Raw genomic sequence first — 13054 nt, forward strand, 5'->3', positions numbered from 1 at the left:
CACTTTTAACTAAATGTAAATAGACACCCCGTATTTTTTATTCCATAGTAAGGGCAATTCATACAATACATTTAAACTGGGCTACTTTAATACCATCTCTGAACTTTCTACCAGGACTCTGCCGTTCTTCGGCTGGTTCTTCTCTGTATACGTTGATTGACAGATGTCTCGTCCAGTCAGCGGTGAGTAATCCCAAACCAATGGCGCTGTCTCAAACTATACCTACCTCTTCCGGTTTGTCTGATTTGTCCTTGTGTTTTCTGATTGTTAATTTGTTTTCGGATTTGACGTTGTGTTTTCTGACTTGTTATTTTGTTTTCAAATTTGTCATTGTGTTTTCTGACTTATAATGTTTTCTGAATTGTTGTTGTGTTTTCTGAATTGTTATTTTGTTTTTTAGACTTGCATTTGCGTTTGTAATTTGTTATTTTGTTTTCAGAATTGTGATCTGCTTTGCACTTCTCGGTCACCGTATTACAACGATAGTTTAGTATTTTTTGAGAGTGCTTAAACTCGCCATAGATCAAAGTTAAGAACCATGTCTGGTTCTTGCCTAAAAAGACGGGTTTATAATGTTTGTAGTTAATAGATTTGGCTGCTTTTAGCTTTACCCTGGAGTTGGTCCACCCTCCGCCTATGGGCAAATGGATTACCATTTGTATTTAGTTTTACTACAAATTCCATGGTTAAACTACAGTGTAGCAAAACCATGGTTAATTTGTGGTTACCATGGTTTAACAACCGTTGTCTTTGGATTTAGTAAAACCATGGTTAATTTTCGTAAGGATAATGTCCAGTAGGCTATTTTGAGTGATGGGCTGCTAAGTAATCAAAGACAAAACTACATAGCCCATTTACAGGTGAAACTGACCTGCACTAGAAATCCTGGACAGTAGTGTGCTTCTCTGCTCCAGCTGAGCACTTCCATTCTCAAATCTCTCGCATTGATCAGCCTCTGGTCGAAACCTTTTGGAGGAGCGCGTGAGCCGAAGCTTAGTCAGGACTCACCGATATGATTTATTAGAGATTTAGCCTATTGTCGAATGGCGAATTCGCAAATAAACGCTTTAGTACATTCGGCAGGACATTATATATAGTAATAATAATAATTACAGTCTCGAAAACAGATCAGAAACATTGACGATCATCTTGCACTACAATTTCTTGTCCAATAAAATATATAACCTAATGAAAATGCCCCTCCCCCAAGTGAAAGGAATTGCATTATTCCCCATTTGTTTTATACTATAAAGAATATACATATTTAATGTCGTTTGTGTGTACCCAATTTCTCATGACACAGCGCCGCCATCTTGAAACGATCAACAAAGAGCGCGTAAAAATGTAAATCCTAATTATGTGCACAAGTATGCTAAATGTAAAAAGCTGAACATATAATACAATTAATCTTCAACGTGTTTTACATGTTTTCATAATCTTGTAGAGAATTTAGAGTTTTAAGTCATGGGAATTGTTTGTTTACGCCAGCCGTACATTACCTGTTCATTAGGCCAACTGACACAAAACCCGGAAACCATTTCAAATATGCCTTTTAAAAAAAACGATTAACTTTACAACCAATAAATACAGTAAATATTAACATTTAAATACAATAAATAATACTAAAGGACTAAATGGGCACATAGCGATGATATCAAATGTATTTAGGCCTATCCCTGACTTACTGCGTTTTGTACATTTGGTAACTAAAAATAAAATCAATATGATTTAATAACACCTTTATGATTTAAATAATGCTACGTTTATATTTTTTTAAAAATTTAATTTACAAATATAGCCTACTTTTAAACAACCATCAATGGAGAAAGATGCCTTTTGTCCACAGCATCTGGCAGCAGGGACTAACAGCTGGAGCCAACCATGAACCCTAAACTCTTGGTCAAGACCGCATTTGTGAGCAGAATTTTACTGTGATGAAAGTGAATAACAGAAATAGAGTATAATATCTATTTCTAACTGCAACCTTGATTTCCCTAAATACAGTCAAGGTCAGGATTGTAAAATGTGTTCAAAATCAACCAGTATTACACTCTAAAAAATGCTGGGTTAAAACCCAGCAATTGGGTTGTTTTGACCCAGCGGTTGGGTTACTAGCCAGAAGTTTGGGTTAAACATGTAGCTGGGTCAAAACAACCCAATTGCTGGGTTTGTCCCTATTTTACCCAGCACTGGGCTGTATTTAACCCAGCATTTTTAGAGTATAGTTTTTCCAAATTGACATGCAGGTGGTGCACAAGAAAAACTCCTATTATCCTGAACTGTCCCAAAAAAACAACAACTGCGCAATATAATGGGAGCATCAGGCACAGTGCATAAACGTTTCATCTGGTCGGAGGGAGGACTGTCTGTTTGTAAAGTCGTTCACAGGTGCTCATTTGGATTGAGGTCTGCAGCCTCATGCATACAACTTCCAGTAGTTTCCATAGTGACAGTTTGCCTACTCACAAAAATATATAAAGCCATGCATAAAGCCCTAATGCCCTTCATTTGCATAGGTTTGTATGCTCGTCCATGAACTCTTGGATTCACTCCAGCACTTCCATTGAAGCAGCCATAAATGGTTGTTAAACTGCCTTCGGTTATTCATTGTAAGCACATGTATACTTCTGTGTTTCTCAATGAATTTGTCGGCAGAAACAAAACAAGTTCCAAAGAAGAAAAACAAAACTCAAGTGACAAGTGTACAAATTGACAGTATAATCATATGAACCATGTAATAATGCATCGTCAGGGTGGTAAGAATGTAGTAAAACATAGACTTTAAAATAACCACATAAGTGAAGGTCAGTTTTTGCAAATTGACTTTATTATTTGTTTTGCACGTTCTGGTCTTATGGCTTTCACTGTAAGGTATTTTCATATTTTGAGTTGAGTGTCTCGGGGCAGATTAATGACAACACTGTTCTTGTGAAAACAAACCGATTGTCCTGGCAATATGTCCTCTTGTGCTGTCCAAACGTTTCATCAATCGAGACTTTTCTCAAGTTTTTCTGCATGTTCCTGTTGGCATTTTGTCCTGTAGTGTCATTCGTGGAGCGATACCAAAAGCAACCACGGACATTTGTCACAATACTCTTTCATTTGTCCTTTTAGCAGACCAAAACTGAGTCTAAAAAGCATCACAGATGAAACAGAATTAGAATATGATTAATACTCAGTGTTTCAGTGTCTATTTCATCATGATTATTCACAGGTGAGCTACAGCGCATCTTGAATCCATGTGTTACTGGATGCTGGATTAATGTCGTTACAATCTGCGTGGAGCTACTTGAGTTTGCGAGGAATCTTGAGGAAAGGAACTACAGGGATGGAAGAGACATTTGACAGAGGTGATGGTGATAAGCAGAATTACAAATCCTTTGCAATGCTACATTTCTAGAAAAGTTATCTATTCTTGGAAAAAGTCTGGTTAAAAAATTCACATATTTTCGCTCGGATAGAGGGAAGCACATTTGTGTCATAAGAACAGCTATATAAAATTAAAAAAAAATTAAAAACTGGAGAAGTCTCTAAGTCTTTGTGCATAACAGATATTCCTGCACAGACGCACACCATCCAAAACTTAAAAACCGGTCACTTAGCTGCATATATACACACTATCGTTCATACTTTTGGGGTCAGGAACCTTTTTTTATTTTGAAAGAAATTAATACTTTTATTCAGCAAGGACGCATTAAATTGATAGAAAGTGGAAGCAAAGACATTTATATTTTTATAAAACACCTCTATTTGAAATAACATGCCGTTCTTTTGAAACTTCTCTTCATTAAAGAATCCTTAAAAAAAGTTTCCACAAAAATATGAAGCAGCACAACTGTTTCCAACATTGATAATAATATTTAGAAATGTTTCTCGAGCACCAAATCAGCATATTAGATTGATTTTTGAAGAATCGTGTGAAACTGAAGACTGGAGTAATGATGCTGAAAATTCAGCTTTGCATCACAGGAATTAATTACATCTTAAAACATATTAAAATAGAAAGCAGTTATTTTAAACTGTAATAATATTTCACAATATTACAGTTTTTTCTGTATTTTTAATTAAATAAATGCAGGCTTGGTGAGCATAAGAGACATCTTTCAAAAACATTAGAAGATCGTACCGACCCCAAACTTTTGAACGGTTGTGTGTGTATAACCTCTCGCTTCTTCTCATTCGTTGGATCCGTCTGCATTACAACCCTGCAATCTGCCATTTATTCATCTAATATTGGTTATTCAACAATCTTCTACCAATAATATATCATTATTAATTATAAAGAGTAACCAGTCAGAGTAAAAGTCCATAAACTTAGGGTTGATGAAAAGCAGAATAACTTGAAGCCCTTTTGTATTCGCCCCCAGTCTCAGGCTGATGATGTCACAGTTCCCTGTCCCAAAATGATGATGTTCTAGTGCAATATCAGCAAACCCGGTGGGTCCCTGTGGCCTGATCTACAGGCGGTCGGCGTGGAGCTGATGAGCAGGGATCTGGATGAAGGCTGTGCTGGGGGCTCCTCCGATGGAGGGGAGGGCTGTGGGGACCGGGGTGTTTGTGGCGGAGGAGGGCCCGGGGGTGCCTGGAGGGTACATGTAGCTCAGGAAGCCTGGCGAGGAGGCGTAGGGATACTGCTCGAAGGCCGAGGAGGCGTACTGAGTGTAGGCAGTGCTGAAGTCTAGGTAAGGGGTCGTGGCGCTGGAGGTGACCTGTGCGGGCAGAACCACACTAGGCTGCAGGTAGGCCTGAGGGTAAACATACGGCTGGCTGAGTCTGCCAAGACAAACACAAAGAGAGAGAGAGAGAGAGAGAGAGAGAGAGAGAGAGAGAGTTAACTATTAAATTAGGGCTGCAGGAATTGTTTGAAAATAAAACCTGAAATCGCGATTTGGCTTAGTGCAATTATCAGATTGCAAAGTCTGCTATTTGGTTAATTAAATATACGTGCCGCGTGTTTCAGAGTGAAGCGCAGTAGACATGTGCCGGTATTCGGTAATACGATATATCGCGATAATGAATAAGCACAATATTGTTAAAATACCTTGAAATGCAGTCGTTCCCCCGGAAACCCAGTAAACGAAGCAGCTGCGCTATTTTCTTAAATGTATTTAAATGATTTTAACATCTATTCAGATTTTTGTATTCGGCAAATACTTAAATACTTAGGATTAATGGGCTATTTATTTTCAAACTTCTTTACATTTTAATCTGGACTACAACATGCCCTAGATATTGTTTGAAAGTGTTTTGATTCCTTATAGTTCGGTCACACTTTACATTAAGGCTCCATTAGTTAACATTAGTTAACTGCCAATGAGAAATTCTTAGAAACATTCATTAATCTTAGTCAATGTCAATATTTAATAACACATTAAAATCGAAAGTTGCTACTCTGAGCCCAAGCTAACATGAACTAACAGTTGTATTTTTTAACAAAGATCGATAAATTCTGTAGCAAATGTAGCTATTGCTCATTGTTAATGTTAATCATGAACTAAGGTTAACTAGTGAGATCTTATTGTAAAGTGTTACCTATTGGTCTTTTTGCACTTTAATCTGCGTGAAATTTTTTACTTTATACATTTTTTGTGTATTGCTTTATTGTATTTAAATGTTCAGTTCTTTTTGTTCTAAGAAAAAAGTTATTAAACCTGTTAAAATTCATTATGACAAATTTTTTTTTTGCAACGTTCAATAAATATACCGTATACCGTGATATAAGGATTAGCAATTAATCACAACATTTTAATTTGATACTGTCACATGCCTAAAGCGTGTTGATTTACACACGAGCAACTCATGATCTGGTGTTTTCAGCGTCTCAGTTCAGCTTGTGTCACAGTAAATGATGCTCCATATTACTCCGTATACTCCATCTTGAATTCTGCTCCGAGTTGCTTTAACATGAATGTGCATCAACCAAACATGTAATGAGAGGGACTTATCAACAAAAGAGAAGCTTTAGGGTCTTTTTGCATTTTTCCCCATCAAAATAAAAGTTTCATGGTTTAAGTTTTAGAAATAAATCAAGACATACATTTTAGTACTGTAATTTTAAAGTTGTAATGTAAAATAAGATTATTACTATATTATTTTTCTTAAATACTCAATGTTTTATTTTACAGTGATTTTATTTTGTTTTTATTTAGTAATTTTTATATTTATATTTAATAATAATAATCACAACATTTTGGCCAAAATCACAGCGAACCTGTTTTTTCCAACATTTTACGGTTGTAATTTAAAATAAAATGATTGTTTTTATATAATGTTTTTCTTAAACACTCTATTTTTATTTTGTAATAATAATAATAATTATTATTATTTTATAGTTTTTGAATAAAATCAAGTCAATATTTCATATAATCAGGTATTAATAATTATTATTAACGTTTTATTAATAATAAAATAATTGTATAAATTATGTTACCAGTTAAATGGATGGAAACATTTAATGTTTAATGATAATAATCAAAATATATATATTTGTTTTTTTACAGTGTAGTTAGTATATACGGCACTAGCAAGAGAGTACATTTATTATAGCAAGATTTATCCCTTTTTAGTATAACATTGTTACATATAGTGTCAATTGTGTCAAATGTCAATTATAGATGCTATACTATATAGTTACTTACTGACAAATAAAATATGGGCCCTTCGTATCATACTGAACTTCTACAGAAACATCAGGTTTCTTACTAAGAAAACTTTTTTTTTAATCTAGAACTAAGGATTTGGAATTACCTTTACATTTTTCTAAGAGTTTTAAAAATGAGACATCAATGTTGAAAACAGTTGAGCTGCTTAACATTTTTGTACAAACAGGTGATACTTTTTTTTTTAGGATTCTCTGATGAATAGAAAATTGAAAAAAACCCCACAGCATTTATTTGAAATAGGAATCTTTTGTAACATTATAAATGTCACTTTTGATTAATATAAACTGTAAAAACAATTCCGTAAAATTTACGGTAAAAAAAACGGCATATGTGGTTGCCGGAATTTTACCATAAAAAAATACGGTAGCAACGTTTTAGGTTTTAACTTAAATTTACAGTTAAATACCATAATTTCATTAACTGATATAATGTTAATATACCAAACTTTTGAAGTACTGAAATCTGTTTTGTACCTTTGTAATACACTGATAACCACCAAATGCAGGTAATGAGAAAGTCACATGATGAACCAAAGCCCATCACAAGCAGCTTTTAAATAATAACATATATAGAAGGTGCACCGTGTCATTCACACAAACACTAAACACCATCACGGTAACACACACGAAACTGAAATAATGCAATAAACATTCATTTAACAACATTAGGTGTAACACACAACCCTAATATACAAACCTGATAAGAAAAAACAGTTATTTCAACAAAAAAACATAAAATTTGAAATGCAACGCAGGTAATTCTGGTAATGTCAATTTACGGTTATTCACTGTAAATTATACGGTCTTTTTCACTTCCAAAAACGGTATACTACCGTAAAATTACATGTAGTGTCCAATACAGTTTTTCACCGTATACAGTAGGAGAATTTACCGTTAACCATTTAACAGGTTTTTACAGTAGCAATTTTACAGTCTTTTACCGTTAAATTCACGGCCATTTTTTACAGTGAAATACATCCTTGTTGCTTGTTACATCTTACTGACCCCATACTTTTGAACAGTAGTGTAATGCAACATAAATAAACATAGCATATTATTTGAAGTGCAGCTACTCTGCCCTTCTAACTGACCTGCTCACTGACCTCATTAATATTTCTCATGAGTTTCTGCCTGATGATATCATAGCCAAACATCACAGCAAACTGAAGCACTACAGAGACAGAAAGAGAGATCGGAGGCTGCTACCCACAGCTCAGACCCATGAGCCACCCTCAGAAACAAAGAGGAACCCAGAGGGGCCGCCGACACTGAGCTCAAAATATTAAAAACACCAAGCCGGCAACATCCTCATACACAGCCGAACACACTCACACATCTGCAGCAGCATACACTTCCCCACACACACACACACACACACACACACACACACGCACACGCACACGCACACACACATACACACACATACACGCACACACGCATACACAGCTGCAGTGTCACTCATCTGCCAGTCCCTCGCTGAAGGATGATTTATAGGGTCTGACAGAGGCTTTGTGGAGTAGGCAAATCAACGGAGTCTGCCGTCCTTACTGACCCTATTCATCCTAGCAAACGCTAATGCAGACAAGGAAACGGAGGGATTGAGAGAGACAAGGAGGAAGAGAGAGAAAAACAGAGACAAGGCAAAATAAGAAACACCAAAGCTGACAAGGGTGTGAGGACTGACAAAGTAGGGCCAACTGACTGCTACAAATTAGTTGGAATTGAGTGTGTTTTTATCTCTGTGCTGCCCATGTAGAAGCCTTCTAACCTTTAGATAAATGTATTGGGCTGACTTGATTTAAAAAATAAGGTTTAATTAAAATTCACCCTATCTTTTTGTGAAAATTATGCATGTTTAAAAAAACATTTTAACCTCACATTCAGATCTGCTTCCATCCAATCATCTGATGGACAAAACCAAGTCCCCGTTTTTATTTGTGTTTTTTGATAATCTGTTTCACTCAGATGTTCGTCAATACAGAGGAGAGATCTGTGTTGTTAAATAAGGAAGAAATTGAAAATGTGGAGTGCTGGCGTAGTACAGGACTTGATTGAAAACCACTGCTTGCTAACGAAGTTGTAACCTCATTAGAGCCTACATGTACACTAATCCGGATACATTTGAAAACACATCTTTTTCTCTGTGTTTTTGCCTTCTGTCCACACTGATATGGCGAAAACAGAGCTTTTTGAAAATGCTTTCCCTAGTGGATAAATTTGAAAAGGCCGTTTTCTTCGTGTAGTGTGGACTGTGAAAACAGGTATTTGAAAACGATGACGCACATTTAGTGATGTGACGCATTTTGTACCGATAGATATCAATGTTTATCCCAGTATTATGTCAGTTGTGTTATTCACTTTTGCACTGTTCCAGCTTTATCATCTCAGTGAGTGTTTAAGAGGTTTTATATACAGTATGCACAATAAGGTGAATTTAGCGTTTCCTGATGTTTCAGTGTGAATGAAAAACTTTTGTAAAATGCTAGTGGGACATTTTCAAATGTATCTGGATTAATTTAAATGTAGCCTGATTTGAAACACTGCATGCCCCATAAATAGTGTGTATAATAGGGATGCAGTGGTTGCGTATTTGTACTGAACATTTTCTGTACAGGTCTTTTGGTTCGGCACGCAAGTATCAAACAAATGCAGGGCTTTTTTAATTACTGTATGTGCAGAACATCTGTGTGTGCGAAACTTTTACAAATGCATCTGAACACAAAATAAGTTGCTGATCCAGGATGTCCTAAACATGAGACATGCTTTATGTTAAGCGCTTCAAATTAACTCAGCATGCTGTTTAAAGTGGCTTGTCTTCAAGTCAGATGCAAGTGTTCTTTAATTCTGTCATTAATTACTCACCCTCATGTCGTTCCAAACCCGTAAGACCTTCGTTCATTTTCAGAACACAAGTTAAGGTATTTTTAATGAAATCTGAGAGCTTCCTGACCCTCCATAGACAGCAAGGGAACTACCACGTTCCATTTTTGTATGCAAAGAAAACAAAAATAATGACTTTATTTATTCATGAACACACCTTCATATGTGTTCGGAAAATGAACGAAGGTCTTATGGGTTTGGAACGACATGAATTTTCTTTTTTGGGTGAACCATCACTTGAAAGTCACGTGAGTGTTTCCGTTTTGGAAAACGGCTCTTCTTGACATTCAGACTAAAATATAATTTTTGCTAAAAACTCTTGCATTCAAAAGTAGAAGCATCATTAGAGAAAGTTAATATATTTAGGTAAAGATTACAATGGCACATGAAATTAAAAAAAAATTATGTGCATGGATAAATCATTTATAATAAACACTATAATATTCCATTGTCCATTTTGATTTCATAGTGACTTTAAATGTGGTGTCTGCAGACAGCTCACTAGGTTTTGTAGCGTATGTGTTTTTATCAGTGTTAAAAACACAATATCTGTGATATTTTAGTATGTTTGAGTGTTTATCTGTAATTTATTTAGGTGGTTCTGTTGATGTGGAGATGCGGGAAGCCTTGTCTTCTGTGCATGAGAGCGACAAAGAGCAGAAGCACAAAGAGAAATGAAGAGATGCGGAAGGGAGAGCAAATTATGACGACAAAGAGGAAGGATGAATGATCGTAGGACATGCCGTCATGCCCAGAGCAGAATATCACTTTTAGCAGCCCCAGCTGTTGGGTGTGGGGCAGGGACAGGAAGAGACAGAGAGACAGAGGCAAACACAGAAACAAACAGGGCAATCACTAAATTACTGATGAATTAGTGAAGGGGGTCACCCTTGTCACGTCACTCTAACTAAATGTAGCGCTGCTAAAATGAGAGCTTGTGTGACATTGTAGGGCACAGAGATTCATAGCTGTCTGAAATGAATATGCATAACCCTAAAAACATAACAAATGTGCAAAAAATAAATGATATTTATTTTTTCTTTCTACCCAGAAAATAGAAAAAAAATTAAAGAAATTACTTTTATTCAGCAATGTATGCCTGTTTCTGCCACTGAATAAAAAAGGTCATTGTGACTTTTTATCTCACAATTCTGACTCGTTTCTCGCAATTGCAAGTTTATATTACACAATTCTGAGAAGAAAAAAAATCAGTATTTTTTATTCAACAGGCTTCCATAGCGAGGAATTGATCAAAAGTGATAGTAAAGGCATTTATATGGTTAGAAAGCGATTTCTATTTCTAATCAATTTTGTTATTTTAAACTTTCTATTCATCAGAAAAATCCAAATTCTTCAAAGATTTCAACAAATATATGAAAAATGTTCAACACTGATAATAAGACATTTTCCTGAGCAGCAAATCAGCATATTATTATGAGTCAGCTGATGCGAGCTTGACTAACGTGACCTGCCAGAACTAACGCTACGCTTGTGTATTGTTAATAATAATAAAAAAACTATATATTCTTGCACCTCTTTTTATCCAATGAAAGTTGTCAAGCTCAAAGCAGCACCAAAAAAAGTACCATGAAAGTCATAATCATAAATTTAGCCCAAATTACTAATAATATTTCACAATATTACTATTTGACTGTATTTCAACTATTTTACGTTGTTGAGCATAAGTCACTTCTTTCAAAAACATAAAAAATTCTTACCAGGCCCAAACAGTAGTGTATATTATTATCTTAGACCATAAATACAAGATTGTATTTTCATTAGAAATTTGTAAAGAAATTTGTCATGCTCCAAAAAACTTTTTGAAGAACCTTAAATCATAACAATCATAAATGTAGCACTTATGACTGAAGATCTTGTGTAGAAAAAAACAACGGGGTTGGTATAACATGAGGGCAAGTGAACAATGATATATATTTTTAATGAACTATTTCGTTGAAATATATGTAAAATATATGATACACACACACACACACACACACAACACACACACAACACACACACAACACACACACAACACACACAACACACACACAACACACACACACAACACACACACAACACACACACAACACACACACCCGGCATGCTCAACAGCCTCTTCTGCAGCACTGCAGTATTTGCATAAACACACTTTACCCTTTACACAAACCTTATGGTGAACATAATTCAACTTGTCTTTTTCTATGTCTATAAAAAAATACAAAATAAAAAAAACTGTCTCCTCTCAGTTTTATGTTCATTATACATAGGTCAGTAACGTAACATTCATTTCTGTGTATGGTGGAGTAGTGTTATTCAAAAATACATACAAATGCAGTTAATACAGAAAATGACTGAGCATGTTTTTAATTTATGACTTAAATTTAATTTTGACATTTTTAACAAAGGCGGTCCAAATATTTCAATAAATAATAAAGTTATTAATTAATAGCTATTAATTATATTAATAACCTGGAATTACTGGTATTAATAGGCTGAAATTATTGTGGAAAAGGCTTTGGAACCAGTATAGCTTGGCATAATTTGTAAATATAAATACAGTATTTTAACTATTATTATAATTTGCAAAAATATTTATCTGCAAATCATTGTATAATAATCATAAGTGTTAACTACTATTAGCTATTATTTAATAACTATCAATCATTTTATTTTATTCTTTTTTATTTAAGCTGAAATAAAATATAAATATAAATATAATAATATATAAAATCATTTAACTAATAGTCTTTATAATAAATAATATAACTGAAAATATTCATTATAAAAATTAATTTTAAGTTAAAATACTAGAAATGACTACAACTAAAACAGAAATAGAAATAATATATTACTAATAATATATACATATTGTTTTACTTTTCAACATTGATTTTAACATTGTTAACATGGCACGTGGCTTGATTTAAAAAAAAAGGATTTCTTTATTTTATGATCTTCATTATCATTGAAATAGAACATATATTAAAAAATTGAGCTTAAAAAAATGTTGAAATAAAAAATAAGCAAAATAACTTAAAGGGGCCCTATTATTAGGGTTGCCATCCCCACTTGAGAATGATCACCGATACCTATCATCATCCAATCTCAGCCCCCCTCACGCAGTATACGTTAAGTAAATCAGAAATCGTGAACATAACTGTTCGAGGAAGGCTGCGGAATCCTCCACCGGCTCGTCGCTCCCGTCTCACCACAAGCGGCGCTCACGCTAACGCCAATTCCGTCCGTGTTTTCACTTCAGTAAATCAGTTTTGGTGAATACAAACTATGTGATTATTTTTCATGAGTCCAACATCCCGCCACGCAAGAAACGTGATCAGTAAGGGAAGTCGTCTTTCACTATTGTAATGTTGTTAAATTGAGAAAAAACATTTTATATTTAAGTAACTAATAGCATAATTCTTAATCTTGGACCTTATTCTGGTCCAAATGTGGAAGTCGTGTCCTAATGGTTAGAGAGTCGGACTCGTAACCCAAAGGTTGTGGGTTCGA

The 13054-nt window shown here is 34.8% G+C and overlaps 1 protein-coding gene across 2 annotated transcripts in view; it reads right to left on the reverse strand.

Annotated features, from left to right (window-relative positions):
• Positions 1-2822: 2822 nt before the first annotated feature.
• LOC107601354 (RNA-binding protein 38-like) overlaps positions 2823-13054 on the reverse strand; it is a 20390-nt gene continuing 10158 nt past the window's right edge. The window contains exons 3-4 of one of the 2 annotated variants that reach the window (XR_001610917.1): positions 4435-4773; positions 2823-3130 (exon numbers count right to left, since the gene is read on the reverse strand). Coding sequence is in view for 1 of the 2 variants with exons in the window: in XM_016293515.1 (XP_016149001.1) it covers positions 4679-4773 (95 nt within the window). In the remaining variant the exon portion in view is untranslated. Of the gene's footprint in view, positions 3131-4087; positions 4774-13054 lie in introns of those variants that run through there. The other variant, XM_016293515.1, reaches the window with a different exon arrangement.

This window comes from Sinocyclocheilus grahami, unplaced genomic scaffold (genome assembly GCF_001515645.1).
Source record: "Sinocyclocheilus grahami isolate Dianchi unplaced genomic scaffold, SAMN03320097.WGS_v1.1 scaffold303.1, whole genome shotgun sequence".
Classification (NCBI taxonomy): Eukaryota; Metazoa; Chordata; class Actinopteri; order Cypriniformes; family Cyprinidae; genus Sinocyclocheilus; species Sinocyclocheilus grahami.